This window comes from Vidua macroura, chromosome 4, assembly GCF_024509145.1.
Source record: "Vidua macroura isolate BioBank_ID:100142 chromosome 4, ASM2450914v1, whole genome shotgun sequence".
Classification (NCBI taxonomy): domain Eukaryota; kingdom Metazoa; phylum Chordata; class Aves; order Passeriformes; family Viduidae; genus Vidua; species Vidua macroura.
In genome coordinates, this window is record NC_071574.1 from 72,781,697 (window position 1) to 72,804,287 (window position 22,591).

The 22,591-nt window shown below is 51.6% G+C and overlaps 1 protein-coding gene across 2 annotated transcripts in view; it reads right to left on the bottom strand.

Annotated features, from left to right (window-relative positions):
• Positions 1-363: 363 nt before the first annotated feature.
• Positions 364-22,591, bottom strand: part of EXOC6B (exocyst complex component 6B) — a 320,629-nt gene continuing 298,401 nt past the window's right edge. The window contains exons 21-23 of one of the 2 annotated variants that reach the window (XM_053974945.1): positions 14,728-14,840; positions 11,328-11,339; positions 364-4,570 (exon numbers count right to left, since the gene is read on the bottom strand). In XM_053974945.1, coding sequence (XP_053830920.1) covers positions 4,444-4,570; positions 11,328-11,339; positions 14,728-14,840 — 252 coding nt within the window. In that variant the 3' untranslated portion in view covers positions 364-4,443. Of the gene's footprint in view, positions 4,571-11,298; positions 11,340-14,727; positions 14,841-22,591 lie in introns of those variants that run through there. The other variant, XM_053974944.1, reaches the window with a different exon arrangement.

A 22,591-nucleotide genomic window follows, 5' to 3' on the forward strand; every position in this document is an offset into this window, starting at 1 on the left:
GGACACCTCCCGCTGTCCCAGGTGGATCCAAGCCCCAATTCCAGCCTGGCCTTGGGCACTGCCAGGGATCCAGGGGCAGCCACAGCAAATCTGGGAATTCCAGCCCAGCCCCTCCCCACCTTCCCAGGGAGGAATTTTTTTGATAGAAACCAATTAAAATCCCCCCAAATTTGGGCAAAACTTGGCTTCTGCTCAGGGCAATGAGGGAATGCTCATCCAGGGATTTTCTTCCCCTTGGATCCCCCATAAACCTGGGTGTTCCAGCAGCCAGGCGTCCAAAGGGGGTGTGGAATTTTATCCTTGATGGGATTTAGGGGTCAGGTTTTTTCCCCCAGGGATGCACAGAGCCAGACGAGGCATTAATGAAACAGTTAAATGCTGTATTTGTTTAATTGGAATTACACCAGGATAAATGTCCAACATGCTAATTTCTAACAGAATTGAACCTGTAAACCATGCAGTCCTTTCTCCAACCATTCCAGCTCTTTTTCCTCTTGGAATCAGTAGCTCTGCTAGCGAGTTTTAAGGAAAAAAAAAAAAAAAAAAAAAAAAACAAACCAACAACAAAATTCCCTTTAAAGTTAAACCTAATTTGCTAAATTTTCCCCTTATTGTGCAACGACTTGTGCAAAAAAAGCTGTTTTCACCACCTCGGTTCCCAAAATCAGCTCCTTCCACCCCAAAATCAACGGGAAAAGGCAACCCCGGCGGACAGGGAGGGATGGGACGTGGGATGGGAGTGTGGGGGGTTTTCCTGGCAAAACAGAATCTGAGGGATGAGCCAAGGCAGGGAGCAGCTTGGATAGGACAGGATTCCAGAGCTTCCCATGGAATTTTCGGGAAGCTGCAGGTGGGGATGGATCCCAGCTCTAGGAAAAGCTTCCCAAATCCAGCCCTGGGGGCAAGAGAGGGGCTGGAGATTGGAGCAGCAGCTTTGGGGGTGAAGCAAGCTCCCCCCTGAGCTCCCCCCCTCCATCCTGGCATTTTTGGGGTGACTCCCAGCCAATCCCGGTGTGTTCGGGTCGCTTCCCGCCGATCCACGGCGTTCCCAGAGGACAGCAGAGCTGGGATCATCCCGGAGTCATTTGGGATGGGGTTTATGGGATTTGTGTTCTCTTGGAGCTGCCAGCAGTGGGATAAATATGGAATCGTGCCGGGGGGGGATACGAGGGGTCTCCAGCCCTGTGGAGCTGTAGGAAAAACGGGATAGAGATCCCAAAAATCCTGCGGCACCCAGGGATGGGACACAAATCCAACCGTGGGATGGTGCTTGGATGCTCCAAACCCCTCCAAGGCCCTAAAAAGCACCAAAACCAACCCAGAACCAACGAGAAAAGCCCAGCGGAGGCAGGAGACACCCAAGGGTGAGGAATCTCTGCCTGGGACTTGGATTCTGGTTGGAATTCGATCCCAAAACATCGGCACGAGGGACGTGACAGCAGCGATGCCCCCGAAGCAGCCCCAGCTCCATCCCAGCCTCACTTCCAAGGAATTTGGGGCCACCACGACACTTCCCACAGCTCCCGTCCGAAATTCCACCTTCCCCAAAGCTGCCAACCCCAAAAACAGCATCATCCCAACTCCTCCCGTCCCCATCCGAGCGGGAGCTGGGATTGGATCTGGAACAAAGTGCGAAAATCACCGGGAGCATCTGCCTTGAACTCCAGAAATCCAGCCCCAGGAATACCCAAAAAAAAACCCAGGAAAACCCCTCCTTTCCCACCTCCCAGGAAAACCCCTCCTTTCTTTCCCACCTGCCAGGTGCTGATGGCTCAGGGAGAACATCCTATGGATGGGTTGGGCTGCAAATTCCCACTCTGGACACCTTTTATGGGATTATTCCCAGCTCCTGGAACGCCTAACAACTCCTGAAGAAGGAAAGAAGCTTCTTGGGAAGCCAAGTTTGGGTTTTAATATAATTTTTTCCCGCTGGTGCTGGAATATATTTGCCGGAGCTGCGAAAAATTATGGGATAATCCAATTTCCTTTTCTTAAAAAAATGAAATCCACTAAGGAATGTTCAATGGATGCGGAGCGAGGTGTGAGAGCAGCATTACTTATTCTGGGAAGCTGGAAATCTTGGATTTGGGTCCTGCCCCTGTTTCCCACCCCCCTCTTAAATTCCCTGCAGTGACTTTTCCCTCCTAAGCAATTCCATCCGTGTCGGAGGACACCCATCATTAGGAAGAGACTGAGAGGGGATTTGGGATGTCTTCCAGGGCTTTTTTTTTTTTTTTTTGGGGGGAAATCTGTTTAAAAGATTAATTTTGTTTGGAAGTGATGGAACATCTCTCGGAACAAAAAGTTAATTGGGACCAGAGTCCCAAAATCCCATTTTTCATCCCGGGCTCTGACTTGCGGTTCCGGCTCTTGACCTCCCGGGATCAGGAACTCCCAGAATCTCTCCCTTGGCCGGATTTGACTTTCCCAACAGCAAATCCTGAGTGCCAGGAGCCGGTTTGGAGGATCCCAACCTTGGTTTTTTCCAAAAGGAACCTGAAGGAGCGAGGACGCCCATCCCAGGTCGCTGCTCCTGGAATTACAGCTCAGGGAGATGGGAAGGAGAGCCCAGCGTGGATTTGGGAAGGGTGGGAGCTGCCTGGGAAACCTCGGCTGTGCTGGGGACTTTTTTGTGGGAGTGAAATATAGGAGGGGAAAATGGAATTTCAGGATGGCAGCACAAAATCCCTTCCCTGTGTCCCGGGGTTTCTGCTCCTCGTCCATCCCACTCCCAGAATTCCCATCCCTTGTCCCGCTCTGGGTTATTTCCAAAGCCGATCCCTTTCTGGCCACGCTGACTCCAACTTTCCTTCACCTGCTGCTTTTCCCGTCGTTCCTCTTCCATATCCCTCCAGGAGGAGTTCACAAGGAACCCCCGATCCCTCTCCAAAACCAAGGAATTACCAATTTTCCCTCTTATTAATGAAAATAATCCCTTGGTCCCTGTAGCTGGAGATGGCTGGGACAGCCCAAGAGCTCCAGGGGGTCATTCCTGATCGAGTTCCCGTTGAATTTTGGGATTGAGCCAAAGGAACCTTCTCCAAACGAAAACCAACTCCAAAATATTGCTGAGAAGCAAGGCGGGAAGGTAAAACCTCGGGATTAGTGCATCCAGAGGGTTGGGAATGGGCACAGGAGCAGCAGTTCAGGGCTGCAACAACCACCAGGAATTCCCTCTGAGGGTTTGGGAACATGGCTGGATAATGTGAGGAATTAGAGGCAAAAGGGTGGCAAGATGAGAAGGGCAAAAATTCCCCTCTGGAACTGGAATCCTGGGATTAAATCCTGTTGGTGGCTGCCTGGTTTGAGCAGAGGATTTCTGGGGACTTTTGGAACAGGGGGAATTTTATCCACAGGCTCTTTGGAGCAGCGCTGCTCCATGGGGAATCTCCCACTGCTCCAGGAGATTCCCGCTGGTCCAGCTCCAAAACTTCCCAGGGAAGTTTTCCCCATGGAACCATCAGGAGGAGAGGGAAGATGGGACACCAGCATGGAAAAGAGAGGGGAAAAATCCCTCCTGGACACCGGGACATCCCGGTGTGCCTTCCCGCCATCCCTGTGGAGCATCCATCCCTTCCCGCTCCCCATCCATGGATGTGTCCAGCAGCATCCCACTCCAAAACCTCCCAGGGAAGTTTTCCCCATGGAACCATCAGGAGGAGAGGGAGGATGGGACACGAGCAGGGAAAAGAGGGAAAAACCCCTCCTGGACACCGGGACATCCCCTGTGGAGCATCCATCCCTTCCCGCTCCCCATCCATGGATGTGTCCAGCAGGATGTGTCCAGCCACAGGACACATTCCCAGATTATCCTTCGGCTGTCCCTTCCCAAATTTAATCAAGGAGGCCGCTCCAAACCCTTCTCCGTGATCCCACAGCCCCTGGCAGTCCCGGAGTGGAGCTGAGGGATGGTTATGGACATGTGGGAAAGGGTCACAATTCCAGGGATTTGCACTCTAACATGGAAATCAGCCCAGTGGAGGGGGAAAAGAGGAGAATAAAAACCTTGGGAAATCCCTTTTTCCTACCTAAATCCAAACCACAGTTCACACTCAGGGTGACCCTCTTCCCTCAGCCCAGAGAACCCACGGCTCTTCCCAGATTTCTCAGTTTTCCAAGGGAATAAATTAACAAAAGGAAGGCAGGATGATCCCTTCAATTTGGCTTTGACAAAAAAAAAAAAAAAAAAACAAACAACAACCCAGTCCGGGTGTGAACTTCTCCCAGGCTCCAAGAATTCCCATCACTTCCTAAACCCCTGAAAATAGGAGTTTATCCAGGAGACTCCTGCCACCACCTCTTTTCCCGGGATTGTTCCGCCGGGAGGGCTTTGCCATCGGGGGGAGGCTCCGCGGAGACTTTCCAGGCGAATAAAAAAATACAAATCTTCTCTCCCAACGAGATTCCCGAAGTCCAGGCTGCGGGAAGGAGATCCCGAGCCCCTCAGGAGTGGTGGCTGTTGATGAGGCCACGCAGCTGCTTGGCCACGGTGTCGATCAACTTCTGCTTGTCCCGCTCGTTTTTCCGGAATTGGGCGAAAACGTTGTTCTTCCTGCTGGTGTCCCGCATCCTGCACGGAGCACAAACAGGTTATGGAGCAGGGATTGGGAATGTCCAGTGGTCTGAGAGGAGAACATGGAATTCCAAGCCTCTACACCAATTTTTGGGGAATTTTTCAGGCTTTAAACCCCTCCAATCCCAACCAATGCCACTTTGGCGTCTCCCCAGTTCCCACTCGTTTTTCCAGAATTTGGTGAAAACATTTTTCCTGCTAATGTCCCTCATCCTGCACGGAGCATGAACAGGTTATGGAACAGGGATTGGGAATGTCCAGCGCTCAGAGAGCAGGACATGGAATTTCCAGGCTCTACACAAAATTTTGGGGCATTTTTCAGGCTTCAAATCCCTCCAATCCCAACCAAGGACACTTTGGGGTCTCCCCAATTCCCACTCGTTTTTCCAGAATTTGGTGAAAACATTTTTCCTGCTAATGTCCCGCATCCTGCACGGAGCATGAACAGGTTATGGAACAGGGATTGGGAATGTCCAGTGGTCTGAGAGCAGGACATGGAATTTCAAGCCTCTACACCAATTTTTTGGGAATTTTTCAGGCTTCAAATCCCTCCAATCCCAACCAAGGCCACTTTGGGGTCTCCCCAATTCCCACTCGTTTTTCCGGAATTTGGTGAAAACATTTTTCCTGCTGGTGTCCCGCATCCTGCACGGAGCACAAACGGGTTATGGAACAGGGATTGGGAATGTCCAGTGGTCTGAGAGGAGAACATGGAATTCCAAGCCTCTACACCAATTTTTTGGGAATTTTTCTGGCTTCAAACCCCTCCAATCCCAACCAATGCCACTTTGGGGTCTCCCAGTTCCCACTTGTTTTTCTGGAACTGGGTGACATTTTTCCTGCTGGTGTCCCGCATCCTGCACGGAGCATGAACAGGTTATGGAACAGGGATTGGGAATGTCCAGTGGTCTGAGAGCAGGACATGGAATTTCCAGGCTCTACACAAAATTTTGGGGCATTTTTCAGGCTTTAAACCCCTTTAATCCCAACCAATGCCACTTTGGGGTCTCCCAGTTCCCACTCGTTTTTCCAGAATTTGGTGAAAACATTTTTCCTGCTGCTGTCCCACATCCTGCACAGAGCACAAACCGGTTATGGAGCAGGGATTGGGAACGTCCAGAGCTCAGAGAGCAGGACATGGAATTTCCAGGCTCTACACAAAATTTTGGGGCATTTTTCAGGCTTTAAACCCCTTTAATCCCAACCAATGCCACTTTGGGGTCTCCCCAATTCCCACTTGTTTTTCTGGAACTGGGTGACATTTTTCCTGCTAATGTCCTGCATCCTGCACGGAGCATGAACAGGTTATGGAACCAGGATTGGGAATGTCCAGTGGTCTGAGAGGAGAACATGGAATTTCAAGCCTCTACACCAAATTTTTGGGCATTTTTCACCCCAATCAATGCCACTCCGGGGTCTCCCAATTCCCGCTCGTTTTTCCGGAATTGGGCGAAAACGTTGTTCTTCCTGCTGGTGTCCCGCATCCTATACGGAACACAAACAGGTTATGGAACAGGGATTGGGAATGTCCAGTGCTCTGAGAGCAGGACATGGAATTTCAAGCCTCTACACCAATTTTTGGGGAATTTTTCTGGCTTTAAACCCCTCCAATCCCAACCAATGCCACTCCGGGGTCTCCCCAATTCCCACTCGTTTTTCCAGAATTTGGTGAAAATGTTTTTTTCCTGCTGGTGTCCTGCATCCTGCACGGAGCACAAACAGGTTATGGAGCAGGGATTGGGAATGTCCAGTGGTCTGAGAGGAGAACATGGAATTTCAAGCCTCTACACCAATTTTTGGGGAATTTTTCAGGCTTCAAATCCCTCCAATCCCAACCAATGCCACTTTGGGGTCTCCCCAATTCCCACTCGTTTTTCCAGAATTTGGTGAAAACATTTTTCCTGCTAATGTCCCGCATCCTGCACGGAGCACAAACCAGTTATGGAACAGGGATTGGGAATGTCCAGTGGTCTGAGAGCAGGACATGGAATTTCAAGCCTCTACACCAATTTTTGGGGAATTTTTCTGGCTTTAAACCCCTCCAATCCCAACCAATGCCACTCCGGGGTCTCCCCAATTCCCACTCGTTTTTCCAGAATTTGGTGAAAATGTTTTTTTCCTGCTGGTGTCCTGCATCCTGCACGGAGCACAAACAGGTTATGGAGCAGGGATTGGGAATGTCCAGTGGTCTGAGAGGAGAACATGGAATTTCAAGCCTCTACACCAATTTTTGGGGAATTTTTCAGGCTTCAAATCCCTCCAATCCCAACCAATGCCACTTTGGGGTCTCCCCAATTCCCACTCGTTTTTCCAGAATTTGGTGAAAACATTTTTCCTGCTAATGTCCCGCATCTTGCACGGAGCATGAACCAGTTATGAAACAGGGATTGGGAATGTCCAGTGGTCTGAGAGCAGGACATGGAATTTCCAGGCTCTACACAAAATTTTGGGGCATTTTTCAGGCTTAAACCACTCCAATCCCAACCAAGGCCACTTTGGGGTCTCCCCAATTCCCACTCGTTTTTCCAGAATTTGGTGAAAATGTTTTTTTCCTGCTGGTGTCCCGCATCCTATACGGAGCGCAAACAGGTTATGGAGCAGGGATTGGGAATGTCCAGTGCTCTGAGAGCAGGACATGGAATTTCAAGCCTCTACACCAATTTTTGGGGAATTTTTCAGGCTTCAAATCCCTCCAATCCCAACCAATGCCACTTTGGGGTCTCCCAGTTCCCACTCGTTTTTCTGGAACTGGGTGACAACATTTTTCCTGCTGGTGTCCCGCATCCTGCACGGAGCACAAATGGGTTATGGAACAGGGATTGGGAATGTCCAGTGCTCTGAGAGCAGGACATGGAATTTCAAGGCTCTACACCAATTTTTTGGGAATTTTTCAGGCTTCAAACCCCTTTAATCCCAACCAAGGCCACTTTGGGGTCTCCCCAATTCCCACTCGTTTTTCTGGAACTGGGTGACATTTTTCCTGCTAATGTCCTGCATCCTGCACGGAGCATGAACCCGTTATGGAACAGGGATTGGGAATGTCCAGTGGTCTGAGAGCAGGACATGGAATTTCCAGGCTCTACACAAAATTTTGGGGCATTTTTCAGGCTTAAACCACTCCAATCCCAACCAAGGCCACTTTGGGGTCTCCCCAGTTCCCACTCATTTTTCTGGAATTTGGTGAAAATGTTTTTTTCCTGCTGGTGTCCTGCATCCTGCACAGAGCACAAACAGGTTATGGAACAGGGATTGGGAACATCCAGTGCTCAGAGAGGAGGACACGGAATTTCCAGGCTCTACACCAATTGTTTTTTTTTTTTTAATTTTCATGTGTTTTTGCTTTAAACCCCTTTAATCCAAAGCAACGCCACTTTGGGGTCTCTCCCTAATTCCCAAATGCAGGAAATCCTAAATCCTCCCTCTTCCAAACAGGGAATTTTCCATCCCCATGTCACCTTCTGCGGCAGCGATGGAATTTGAGGAGGAAATTTGAAAATCAGCACAGAATCCACAGAATTAAGGCTTTTTACTTAAAACTTGCATGCACGAGATGCAGCTTTAGGGGAGGCTGGGAAGGTCTGGAGTTGTGAATTTAAATTTTATAAAATATTCCAGGGAACCACGGAATGTTTGGGTTGGAAGGGGCCTTAAATCCCATCCATTTCCAACCCCCTGCCCTGGGCAGGGGCACCGTCCACTATCCCATTTTTCCCGATGAATAAAAAAATATAAATTATATAAATGTATATAATTTATATTAAATATAACGCGGAATAATTTCCATTCCAGGAGGGAATCCAGCTGTTTGGAAGGAGCACGGCGTCTCCAGGAGGTCTCCATAAATCCAGAGCCCAGCAGAGCAGGAGGTGGGATGGGGGAAAAGCTGGGGGAGGGGGGGGGTGTCATGCACTCCTGCATTCCCAGATCCGTATTTTGGGGGAAACAGGGCTTGGGACACTGCCCAAGGGTGCTGGGAAGGGAAAAAAATCCCACCAGGATCAACCTTCCAGCGGCTCCTGAAGGCACAGCCTCCCAAAATCCAACCTGCTGGGGCTCGGCTCTTCTGAATTATCCCAATTTGTAAAAGATTTTCTGGGTAAATCAGATCTGGCAGAGGCTGAGGGCTTTGGATGCATCCCATAATCCCAGTTTTTGGCTGTGGGGACCTAAAGGAAGCGCTGAAGTGACAAGGACACGGTGCTGATGATCCGTGGGAAGCTGGCACTGGATCATCCCGAGGGTCTGGAGTCAACTGAGCACAACCCCAACCTCTCCAAAGTTCCGGAACACAAACAAACATCCAAGGTTTTCCAGGCTTCAGCTTCCTGGGAAGAACCACAGGGAATCTGAAATGTTCCCAAAAACACCAGGCTTGGAACTGGAATCCAGGATAACAACTTCATCCAAAGGGGAATTTACTGGGGTTACCAGAGACGGAGCTGCTCTCCCAACAGGAACGGGAGAGCTTGGAGCACTTCCAGTCATCAAAAATCGGGATTTGTTTGGTTTTCCCTATTTTTCAGCTGGAGCAGGTTGGCAGCTGCTCCTCCAGGAGAACCAGGGAGCGATTGTGCCAGCGGGAAGCGGAGTTTGGAGTCGCCCAGGTCCTGCAATCGTGGATTTGGGGATAATTATCCTCCCCTGGAGCTCCAAACAGCTCCAGGAGGTCTCCAAGCCCTTCCCCAGGAAGTCTGGGAGCTCTCCCAGCTTCCAGAGGGACATCAGAGGTGCTGGAAGTTGATCTGTACCTTTGGAAAGCTCTTCCCAGCCCTTCCACACACCGGGAATTTGGAGCTTTTCCATCCTGGCACCTCTGGGGCCACCTCCCACCCCATGGGAGCTGCTCAGGTCCATGGAATGTTTTGGAAGCAGCACATATTCCACACAAGAAAACCTTGGGCTGCGTTGGGATGACTGGGAAGGAGCTGGATGGATAAACCTCTGGATCAGGATGGAAAGGGATTGCAGCTGGAGCCCTGATCCCCAAACAAACCCACAGAGGTGGATCTGGAAAAGTCTGGGAGCTGCTGGGATCTCCAGACACCACGTGAAGGTGCAAGCACTGAGACATTAAATATTAATTAATTAATTAAGCTGCCTACAGGACACAGAATCCTGCAGGATTCAAGTTGGGCTGTGCAGATCCACAGTTTTTTCCCTGAGAAAAGCTTTGGGATAACTGGGAGCACCCATAACAAACCCACAAAAGTGGATCTGGAAAAGTCTGGGAACATCTGGGAGCTGCTGGGATCTCCAGACACCATGTGAAGGTGCAAGCACTGAGACATTAACTATTGTTAATTAATTAAGCTGCCTACAGGACAGAAAATCCTGCAGGATTCGGGTTGGGCTGTGCAGATCCACAGTTTTTTTCCCTGAGAAGAGTTTTGGGATAACTGGGAGCACCATTAACAAACCCACAGAGGTGGATCTGGTGAAGTCTGGGAACATCTGGGATCTCCAGACACCATGTGAAGGTGGAAGCACTGAGCTATTAACTATTATTAATTAATTAAGCTGCCTACAGGACAGAAAATCCTGCAGGATTCAGGTTGGGGTGTGCAGATCCATGGGTATTTTTTTCCCTGAGAAGAGTTTTGGGATACCTGGGAGCGCCCATAACAAACCCAGAGAGGTGGATCTGGAAAAGTCTGGGAGCTGCTGGGATCTCCAGACACCATGTGAAGGTGCAAGCACTGAGACATTAACTATTATTAATTAAGCTGCCTACAGGACACAGAATCCTGCAGGATTTGGGTTGGGCTCTGCAGATCCACAGTTTTTTTTCCCTGAGAAAAGCTTTGGGATAACTGGGAGCACCCATAACAAACCCACAGAAGTGGATCTGGAAAAGTCTGGGAACATCTGGGAGCTGCTGGGATCTCCAGACACCACGTGAAGGTGCAAGCACTGAGACATTAAATATTAATTAATTAAGCTGCCTACAGGGCAGAAAATCCTGCAGGATTTGAGTTGGGCTGTGCAGATCCACAGTTTTTTCCCTGAGAAGAGTTTTGGGATAACTGGGAGTGCCCACAACAAACCCACAGAGGTGGATCTGGAAAAGTCTGGGAACATCTGGGAGCTGCTGGAATCTCCAGACACCACGTGAAGGTGGAAGCACTGAGCTATTAACTATTATTAATTAATTAAGCTGCCTACAGGACACAGAATCCTGCAGGATTTGGGTTGGGCTGTGCAGAGCCACAGTTTCTTTTGAGAAGAGTTTTGGGATAACTGGGAGCACCATTAACAAACCCACAGAGGTGGATCTGGAAAAGTCTGGGAGCTGCTGGGATCTCCAGACACCATGTGAAGGTGCAAGCACTGAGACATTAAATATTAATTAATTAAGCTGCCTACAGGACACAGAATCCTGCAGGATTGGGGATGGGCTCTGCAGCTCCCCGGTTCTATTTCTCCGAGCAGAGCCTCGGGATAACCGCGGGTTTGGAAGCCGGTCCCAGGATTAGGAGTGAAAGGAAGGGAAAGGCGAGCTCGGCGCTGTCCCCACCCCTGTCAACAAACACCACCTCGGAGAGAGCCGAGCTTTGTCTCAATTAATCCGGGAGGGGAAGAAAGCAGCGGGGTAAAAGCTCCTCTTTTAGCTCTAATTAGTGCATTTGGGAGGATCGGGTTGCGCAGGGCCCCGCTCCAGAGGCACTTTGCAATTCCAGCGTTTCGGGCTCCATTGAGAGCGGACAATCGGGGCCCTGCCAGGTGAGGGTGAAAGCCCGAGCGAGCGCATACTTACACCCGGGATATCCTGGGAGAGAGAGAGACACGGCGGTGATAAGGGACACAGATAACCAGGAGAACAGGTTACAGGCTGAGCCGGCCCCGCTCAGAATTCCCCCCGGAATTCCCGGCGGGATGGGAGGCAGCGGGTGTGGAGGAGCCTCGGGAGAGCTCGTGGGGGATGGACAGAGACCCTCAGAGGGGATCCCTGGCAGGGTCCAAGGCCAGGATGGAAACTGAGGCTTGGAGCAGCGTGGGACACTGGGAGGTGTCCTTGAACATGGATGGGGTGGGAATGGGATGATCCTTAAGGTTCCTTCCAACCCAACCCATTCCAAAATTCTGGAGCTCCCTCTGCTCTGGGAGAGCTGGGAATGTTCCCCTGGAGAAGGGAAAAATCCAGGGAATGCTCAGAGTCCCTGAAGGGGCTCCAGGAGAGCTGGAGAGGGACTGGGGACAAGGGACAGAGGGACAGGAGCCAGGGAATGGCTCCCAGTGGGAAAGGGGAGATTGGGCTGGGATCTTGGCAAGGAATTGCTGGCTGGGAGGGTGGGGAGGGGCTGGGCTGGAATTCCCAGATTTGCTGTGGCTGCCCCTGGATCCCTGGCAGTGCCCAAGGCCAGGTTGGACACTGGGGCTTGGATCCACCTGGGACAGTGGGAGGTGTCCCTGCCCATGGATGGGGTGGGAATGGGATGATCCTTCAGGTTCCTTCCAACCCAACCCATTCCATGATTTTATGACATTATGAAATGAGCCAGGCTGGGGTTTGGTGACATTTTAACACCACTACGTGTGCAGCTGCTCTCCTGCTCTCCCACCGCCTTCCCAGCCTCTGCCATGATCCCAGCTCACTGCCTGCCTCAGTTCCCCTGCATGGCCGAGCTCCCAGATTTTGGGCATCCCTTTATTTTAGCATTTTACTGTTAGCTCTAAATAAAACTCTCACCTCTCGGTCACGAATTCGCTACGGAATTATTCCGGCTGGAAGAGCCCTCCAAGGTCCCCAAACCCAACCATCCCCCGGCACTTCCACACCCATCCCTGACCCACGGCCCCAAATAACCCAGGGATAACACAGCCCATAAAATTCCGGTATAAAAACAACGCCACGAGGTGTAAACGTCCTCTTAAACCCCGTTTAGTCCCCGTGTCCCTCACTGGGGCCCTCGGGGTGTCCTGAGGTGCCGTGACATCCGTTCTTCTCCTCTGGTGGAGAGGAGCTGGACCATGGTGACACAGAGGGAACCCCGAAGTTCACAAGCACCCCGAGGCCACCCGCAGAACCAGAGATTCAGGGAATAATTAGGGTTGGAAGGGACCTTCGAAGCCCATCCAGTGCCACCCCCATGCCACCACTGCCCCAGGATGCTCCAAGCCCCGTCCAACCCGGCCTTGGACACTTCCAGGGATGCAGCTGGGTTTGGATTAACCACGGAATCAGAGCACGGGGAGCAGTTTGAGGTGATTTGGGGTCTCTCCTTCTCCTCGAGGAGGGGCTGACGAGTTTAGGGTTGGGGACGCACTTCCAGAAGATTCAAGGCCCCAGGATCCCTGGAAGTGCCCAAGGCCAGGTTGGACAGGGCTTGGAGCAGCCTGGGATAGTGGGAGGTGTCCTGCCCATGGATCTGGGTGGGCTTTAAGGTCCTTTTCCCACCCAAACCATTCCATGATTCCACGAGGATCCCCTCCTGCCCATGCAGGGCCCAGCAGTGCAGCGCCCGTGCCAGGAGCCGCTCGGAAAACGCTGAATTCCCACTTTTTGGCTCGTTCCCCGTCCCACCAGCTGGAAAACGACCTGGGAGGTCTGCCGGGAGCAGGAGCAGAGTGGATCCTTCCCAAGCCAGCTTGGAGCTGGACCAGCGGAGATCATCTGGGAGACCCACCACGGGCAGGGGTGACAGGCAAAGCAAATCCCGCTTTTCCCGGGGCCCGCGGCAAATCCCGCGGCGCTCCGGGCTCGCTGCTGGCCCGGCACAGCCCCCCGGGAGCCACCCCGGAGCCCCGGGCGCTGTTCCCGGCACCGCTCCAGGATTTGGGATGGAGCCGTGCGGAGCATATGAACTGCGGCCCTCAAAGGATGGATTGAGGGGGCCCCGGAGGCTCCTCCGGCCCCACGGGATCGGGATCGGGATCGGAATCGGGGCTCTCCCGGAACCCCGTGGGAGAAACGGGAACGGGAATGAACGAGAATAGGAAAGAGATGGAAATGAAAATGTAGGGATGTGCGGAAATAGAAAGAAATGGAGATAAAAATATCGAAATGAATAGAAATATAGAAACACAGAAATGTGGAAATATAGAAATATAGAAATGTGAAAATATGGAAATAGAGATAAAAATACAGAAACAGAAATATATAGGAAATAAAATATAGAAATATAGAAATATAGAAATACAGAAATATAGAAATATAGAATTATAGAAATATAGAAATATAGAAATCCAGAAATATAGAAATATAGAAATATAGTTAAAAATACAGGAACAGAAATATATAGGAAATAAAATATAGAAATAGAAATAAAACCAGAAATAAATAAAACTATAGAAATAAAAAGAAATAAAAGTATAGAAATAGAACTATAGAACTATAGAACTGTAGAACTATAGAACTATGGAAATACAGAAATACAGAAATACAGAAATGTAGAAAGAAAGCTACAGAAATAGAAATAAAAGCAGAAATAAATAGAAATAAAAATATAGAAATAGAAACATAGAAATAGAAATGAAAATATAGAAGCAGAAATAAAATACAGAAATAGAAATAAATATTGAAATAAACAGAACTATAGAAATGTAGAAAAAACATAGAAATAGAAATAAATTTTAAAATAAATACATAGAAATATAAATATAAAAGTAGAAACAGAAATAAATATAAACAGAAATACATAAATACAATTCAAAATATAGAAATAGAAATGAAAATAGAAATGTAGAAATAAAAAGAAACAGAAATACAGAAATACAGAAATACAGAACCAGAATGGGATAATGTAGAATATTCTCAGGTGGAAGGGAACCTGCAACGACGTGGTCCAACTGCCCAACCAAAAGTTGTTCATGGCGTTGCCCAAACGCCTCCCAAACACTGAAAAATTCGGGATAGCCACTCCTGCCTGCAGCCCAGCACGTTTCAAAGGATTTTGGAGCTGGAGGTTCATCCTTACAGCGAAATTTTCTGGTAGGGCAAGGAGAACTCTGCTGAAGAGCCAATAAAAAGAAGGAGCCGCAGCCAAGCCGTTGGATTTGGATAGTGTGGGATTCGGGTCAACGGGATGAAATGGGATTTTTCCATCTGAGCTCCCTCTGTCCACCCAGGGCCGAGATCTTTGCTCACAGGGATGGGAAGAGCTGCTAGAGCAAGACGGGGGTGGAAATTCTCCCGGGATTTGGGGGGCCACACTCACTTCTCCAGCAGGATGAGGGCTGTGGTGGGGTTCACGCGAAGGTACTTGCACGTGGGCTGTCCGTAGTCGGCCAAATATGTCGACCAATCCCATTGGATGAACAGGTCCAGGAGCTGGAAAGGAAAAACAAACGGGGCTTGAAAAAGCTGGAAAAGGGAGCAGGTGTTTCCCTGGAAGCTGGCAGAGGTCCTGGGCAGGTGGAGTTATCCGTAAAAAAATGAGCGCAGGCTTTATTAATTTGTTTAGTATTATTCTGTTAATGTTTCATCATTCACTTGCTTGTACTTCTTTATTAATTTAGGAATATTTAACACTGGTAAATGCAGAGCATTCCTGCTCTGTGATCCCTGATTTTGGGGATTTGAGGGGGATTTGAGGTCTGAGGCACCTCGAGGACGTGGGTGACAAACAACCCCAACTCTCAGCTACGGCAGGAGGAAACTTTTGGGGTCAAAGCCACCACAGACTTGTTCTGTCCCCAGAGAACCTCCAGCGTCGTTCTAACCATTCCCCACGGATTTCTCATCACCCTGGGTCCATCCCAACACCCTCCAAGTGCTCTGGAAGTGTCTCCAATGCCCCGAGGAGCTCGGGGGGTTATTCTGGGTGAGTGCAGCTGCCGGAGCTGGGAGTCCCAGGTGCTTTCCAGACGTTGGTAAGAGAAACCACCAGGCCTTGGCAGCAGGGGAAGGAAAAGGGATTAACTCGGCCATCCGTGACGGTCCCAGACCGCCAAAATTCCCAGCTGCAGCCCTTCGTGTCCACAAACGACCCCGCTCCTCCCAGCCAGGTGAGGGACGGGCAAACGACAGCCCAGGTCGCCCAAATGCCCTCTTCCCACACCGTTCCCATCCTTGTTTTCCTTAAAAACCGGGAGCTGCCATGTCCTCCTCACAGGAGGATCTCCTCAGCGGGGACTTGGCCTCTCCACCCACCCACGAGGGCACGGATTCGCTGTGTGTCACGGAATTATTCCGCTTGGAAGAGCCCTCCAAGGTCACCAAATCCAACCATCCCCCAGCATTTCCACATCCATCCCTGACCCACAGGCCAGGGATGTTCCCTAAATGCCTACTTCCCACACCGTTCCTATCCTTATTTTCCTTGAAAAACCAGGAGCTGCCATGCCCACCTCACATGTGGATGTTCTCATCTCAGTGAGGACTTGGCTTCTCCACCCACCCGTGAGGACAAAGTCCAAGTTCCCTAAATGCCCTCTTCCCACACTGTTCCCATCCTTATTTTCCTCAAAAAACCAGGAGCTGCCATGCCCTCCTCACGTGAAGATCTCCTCCCCTCAACGAAGACTTGGCTCCTCCACCCACTCATGAGGGTACAGTCCAACGGCCTCTTCCCACACCATTTTCCCATCCTCGTTTTCCTTAAAAACCAGGCGCTGCCCTGCCCTCCCCAGGCGTGGATCTCCTCACCTCGACGAGGACTTTGGCTCCTCCACCCACCCACGGCGGCACGGCCCAGGATCCCAGGATTCCCGGGACGCCGCCTCCACCTCTGCCCCATCCACAGCAGGTTAATTAAGAGCTCCCGCCGTTCCCCCCTCCCACAGATCCCGTCTTGGAGCGCCGCTGTGACCGCTCTATTTGGGGACAGGCTGCCAAGCGCGTGGACGTCTTCATCGCCCGCTCGGCGCGTCCCGGTGCCCACCACCGGGGCCGGGAGAGGCCGGGCCCGTCCCGCGGCCAAGCGGGGCCCATAGAGGCCTCATTGTCCCCGCGTCTCCATGGTTTTCCTGGAGGCCCCGGCGCTGTTTAACAACGCATCCTGCCCCGCCAAGAAGGGGATTTAGCTCCTCCGAGACCTCCAGATACAAAACAAAAATGTGCAACAAGATTCTTTTTGACTATGTAGGTCAGGGCAAGGAAAACAAGCCGTCGGGAACAATCCCCCGGGCTGGCGGGGGGGATGGATTAGCCGGGACCTAAGAGGGCTTTTCCAGCCCGGGTCCCGCTCGGCTTTGTCCGGCGGGGCCTTTGTGTTTGAACTACAAACCCGAGCTGAACATCACTGGCAGGAGGTTTTTTCCAAGGGGGCACCTTCGAGAGAGACAACCTTAAATATGATTTCACAGGCGCCTTTCAGGCCGAGCGCCGGGGCCAAAACGCTTCCGCGGGGTTTGGCGGCTGCTGGGAGGAGTCGCACGGTTGTACAGGCTCAAAGGGAACCCCCACAACGCGCCAAAGACCTCTTGCTGGTGGCCCCCGGGAGGCTGAACGTGCCTCGGGCAAGTCCCAAACAAAGCCTGAACGAGTTCTTGCCATGGAAAGTGCGCGGCCGGAGCATCCAGGGGCCAGGTAGCCGTTCATGGGGAGGGGGAATAAAGAGCCAGGAGGAAAGGGATGAAGGAAGAAAGGAAATAAGAAAGTGAGGATTAGGAAGGGGTTTGGAGAAGATGGAATTAAAACATTGGGAGTTGTTCTGGCAGAGGCTTGGGAGCAGTGCAGGAGCTCAAAGGGGCATGGAGCTGCTCCAGGGCTGGAGCCCCTCTGCTCTGGAGCCAGGCTGGGAGAGCTGGGAATGTTCCCCTGGAGAAGGGAGAGCCCCTTGCAGGGCCTGGAGGGGCTCCAGGAGAGCTGGAGAGGGACTGGGGACAAGGGACAGAGGGACAGGACCCAGGGAATGGCTCCCACTGCCAGAGAAACTCCAGTGACCTGGAGCCATCGACAGCAGTTCCACACCAGCCCAGGTGTGCCCAGGTGGCCAAGAAGGCCAAGGGCACCTGGGCTGTGCCAGCTCTGGGGTGGCAGCAGGGACAGGGCAGTGTCCTTGTCCCCTGTGCTGGCACTGCTGGGGCACCTCCAGTGCTGGGGCAGCTCTGGAGAGCCCTGGAGGGGCTGGAGAATTCCTGAGGGAGCTGGGAAGGGGCTGGAGAGCTCCTGAGGGAGCTGGGAAGGGGCTGGAGAGTTCCTGAGGGAGCTGGGAAGGGGCTGGAGAGTTCCTGAGGGAGCTGGGAAGGGGCTCAGCCTGGAGCAAAGGAGGCTCAGGGGGGACCTTGTGGCTCTGCACAGCTCCTGCCAGGAGGGGACAGCCGGGGGGTCGGGCTGGGAACAGGGAACAGGGACAGGAGGAGAGGGAACGGCCTCAGGGGAGCCTCGGGGTGGGCACTGGGGAAATTCCTCGTGGGAAGGGCTGTCCAACCTGCTGGAGGCCCTGTCCCTGGAAGGATTTGAAGGACCCAGTTGAGGACATGGGTCAGCAGTGGCCTTGGCAGTGCTGAAGCAAGGCTGGACTCGATCTCCGAGCGCTTTTCCAGCCTTATTGATTCCGCGACTCCCAGCGCTCCCACCTCAGCCTGGACCTTCCCGGAGCTCTCGCAGAGCCAGACCACCCCCAGGTGGCTCCCGACAGTGACGGATGGGCTGTGTATTTTCCAACTCTTTGCCCACATCCATCTTTTTTGGCTCGGCAGCTCCGCGGACGGCCGGGGCCAGCACCTTTGGCCCCGGCTGCCGGCGCTCCCGGCCCGGCTGCGGGTCGCGCTCCGGAGGGGAGAGGTCCTGCAGGAGGAAGCCCGAAGGCTCGGGGAGAGCTGCCTCCAGACGATTTATCTGTCACATAAATGTGGTTTTATTGGTTTTACTGCTTCAACTTTTCACCTCTGCTGCTAAATCTGAACGGGCCAAGGGGAGAGGAAAAAAAGGGAAAAGGAAAAAAGAGCCGGCGGCACGGGGCTGCCGCGGGTCTGCCGGGGGAGTTTCCAAATCAAATATGCAAATACCATTAATTCTTTAAACTGGAGTCTCCCTTTCAAGGCCATAAATCAAACTCGACAGCACATCCACTGGGGAGTTGGTGGGGGGGGGGAAGGAAAAGGAGAGGAGGGAAAGGGGAAAAAGAGGAGGGAAAAATTAAGAGGAGCTTTCATCACGGTGATGTGGGAGTGGGATAAGATCAAGAAGCTGCAGATGTGCTCGGGGCTGGGGACCTGCAGCTTCCCTGGGATCCAGGAACACCTTGAGGAGGAGCAGGGAGAGGTGCAGGTACAGCTTTATAAAAACGGAGAAGTGGAGGATGGTTTGAGAAAAATGCAAGGAAAAAGTGTATTAAAAAGTACTAAAATTGGTTTTATACACATACATGAGCTTGCATCCAAATTGAAGTGTAGAATTCAAGAGAAGGAAATGCTGGAATGAAAGAATTAAACTGGAAGCCAGTTCCCAGCCCTGTCCCAGGTTCCCCTAGGAAGAACTTTCCCCCCATTTCATGGAATCATCACGGAATCATTTAAACTGGAAAAGACCTTTCACATCATCAAATCCAACCACCAGTTCTACCTCAAAACCACTTCCTTTTCACCCCCCTTGCAACGTCACCGCCTCAAACTCTTCAAAAACGTCCTTTTTACCCAGGCGGACAGATTTTTATGCCCCCTCACACTGAGGATGGTTGGAAGGTCCCTGCAGGAGGAGACCAGGCCGTGGCTGGGCTCCACATCCCCCTCCAGATGGGAAGGAGAGCAGGGACAGTTTGTTCTGTCTGACGACAGCGTGGAATCTGGATGGAATCCTCCCGGCCAAGCCAGGAGCACTGGAATGTGAATCCAAACTGACTCCAAACACGGTTTGCAAGCCCTGCCAGAGCTCCTGGAACCAGATCTGAGCCACCGCCGGCGTTCGCACGCTCGCAGCCGTGTCGCAGTCATGGAATCATGGAATGGTTTGGGTGGGAAGGGACCTCAAAGCCCACCCGGATCCAGCCCCATGGGCAGGGACACCTCCCCCTATCCCAGGTGGCTCCAAGCCCCAGTGTCCAGCCTGGCCTTGGGCACTCCCAGGGATGGGCCCCTGACTGCCCCACTTGGCCCAGCATCCCCCAACAGGGAATTGCACCAAAAGCTCCCGACCTGCAGGAAATTCCCACGGGAATGCGCCAGTTTTCCCAGGAAAAGGGGCAGGATTTGATTGCATAGGAGACATCCCCTCATCGTGGCTTTCCAGTCCTTTAGGGGCGGCTACCGGGAGGAGGAAGATGCCTCTTCACGAGGAAGATGATGAGGAGCCAAGGCTCCAAGGTGCCACAGGAAAGGTTTGACCTCCACACAGGAAAAAATTTCCTTGGAGTGAGACCCATCTTCCACTGGGAAAACTCCCCCTGGATGCGGTGGAGACCCCACCGCTGGAGGTTTTTGGGATGCACAGGACAGGGCTCCTTCCACCCATTCCTTCCCCACACCAGGTTGGACCAGATGAGCCCTCAAGGTCCCTCCTAACCAGGGCGGTTGTGTGATTCCATCCCAGAAAAAAAACTTCCCTCTGGTCCACCACCAGATTTCCTGCCAGGGACAAGGCGGAGCACCAAGATGGATTTGGTGGGATTGGATGGATTTGGATTCCACCATATTGGAGTGGAGAGGACTTTCCTCTGCCAGCACCACCCCAGCAGATGAGATGGTGCCAGGGTTGATGGGAAGCATTCCATAAAGAACTAAACCTTTCCTTCAAAAAAAAGCCTAAATTAGGGAATTCAGTCCTTGTTTCTGCACGCACACTCAGCTGGGTCGAGGTGGGGCAAAGTCTTCCTTGTGGTGGGATTTTGGGGACACTCAGATCCCCACGGGAGTCACAGCAATGCCACGTGGTTATGGCCAAGATTTTGTGATGAGTTTTATGTCTCCAGGGCATGGAAAAGCATGAATTCAGTCAGGTTGGGTGTTTTCCCAGCTGGAAGCAGCATTCCTGCCCTGAACCCTGCTGAGGGCCACGTCCATGAGCTGGGTCATGTCCCTGAGTGCCCACTCTGGTTTTCCATGGAAGAAGGAGGAAATATTTTCAGATCCAAGGTGAAAACAATTCTCAAAAGCTCCATTATCCCTCCTTATCCTCAGAACCGCAGTCTGATGTTCCTCTTCCCAGGGTTTTTTTTGCACCTGGAATGAACAACCTTTGACCCAACACAAACCAGCTTTGATTCGTACGAGATCACACCTTGAACTGCTAAACCTCGGGAGAAATTTCCTTTAAAAGGCTCCTTTCCCTGACTGATCACCACAGCTCCTCAGGAGAGGTGACAGCGAGAGGCCGCACTCGTGTCCCACCTGGAGGACTCCAGGCTCCAGTGGGATCAGAAAACAGTGGTGACACCCAGTCCTGCTGGGGACTTCCACGGAAGACACAAAACCATGGAAAACCAGTGGCAATTCCCAGTTTGTCCACGTCCATAACCCATCCCACCGCTGGTGGGAGCAGCCCCTTCCACCATCCAGCAGGGAATTGTCACGGATTACAAAAAATCCCGAGGAGCTTCCAGCAGCAGCAGCAGCCACGGACAAACACCATCCAAATAATTTATTTTGGGGATGTTTCAATTATGCCTCGTGGGAAAGGAATACTGAAAGAGAAAGAAATATTCCAACCCCTGGGAAGACGTGGGGTTTGGACAATAGCGTTCCCAAAAAGAAAAGGCACCGGGAATTGGAACATGATGTTTGTTGTTGAATTTGTGAAAGGCACGGAGGGGGAAATCGTGACCTAAGTGAAAACAGGAGCGGATTTGTCACTGGTTTCACTGGAAAGCAGGATTTGCTCTGGGAATTGGGTGAGGGGTTGGAGAGCACGCGCAGGGAATTGGTGATGGACAAGGAAAGGGATCAACACACGGAGCAAAGGGAAGGAAAATCTTAATTTAGGTGGTCACCTAATTACCTGGATTTCTGGGAATTAATACAGAGCCAAGAGTCCTGCTTGGACCTCTCTGTGAGACACAACCACCCCAAGTGACTGCTCCTGGTCTCCTGGGATGTCCCTCCCAGGGATCTCCTCCTGGAGAGAGGAGAACCAGTTCCAAGCTCCTCACCTCACATTTAACTGGCTTCATCTTGCAAGTTAAAAGCAGCAACTTAATTTTTTTTTTTTTTTCTCTTTCTATCTGCAAAAGTCAAACAGTTCCTGGAAAAAAAACACCCAACAAAACAGGAGAGGAATCTGGAAGGATTTATGGCAGCCGGGATAGTTTGTAACCGAGAGAGGTTTGAGACCAACAAAACCCAAATCTGTCCAGTCTGGATTATTTTCAGCTTCACATTATTGCCTGTTTATAGGTTCTTGTATTCCTGATAGCCCAGGTTTCCAGGGAAAGGGCTCCACAAAGCTTTTCTGCACAGAGAGATCTCCTGGTTTTCCAGCTGCGAACATTCATCGTTTATTAGGAGGAAAACCTCTGGCTTTCCACCTCTGGCTTTCCACCTGCTTTGAAGCCACGCTGGAATTACACGCGGTTGACTTTTCTCCTCTTCCCGAAGGAATTTCTTCCAAGGGTCTCGTTAAAAACTTTGCAGGATTTTACCGCAGAAAATTTGTGTTTCTGAGCCCCAAGAGTGGCTGAGGGAGCTGGGAAAGGGGCTCAGCCTGGAGAAAAGAGGGATCGGGGGGACCTTGTGACAACTCCCTGACAGGAGGGGACAGCCGGGGCGGGGATTTGGGATCTTACCCCAGGGAACAGGGACAGGAGGAGATGGAACGGCCTCAAGTTGTGGCAGGTTGGATATTGGGAAGATTCCTTCCTGGAAAGGGCTGTCTGGTGGGGACGCTGAGGATCAGCACCATGTGTGACAGGGGTGACAGCCCTGGAAAGTCCCCCCAAGCTGTGCTCAAGGCCTGGCTTTAGTCACCCGCTGGATCCTTGCCCGCAGGGAAAGCTCCGCTAAATTCTAGGGAAATCCCGAGTTCCTCTCACCCACGGCACAGCCCTTGGGAAAAAAAAAAAAAAAACAAAACCACACAAGGCCTGAAAATGATTTGGTGCAAAACCCCTGGGATTTCAACGTTTCGGGATTGAGTCGTTCCCACTGATAACACCCGGACAAGGGGGATTTTATGAACGGCCACGGGAACAAAAGCAAGCTGGAGCT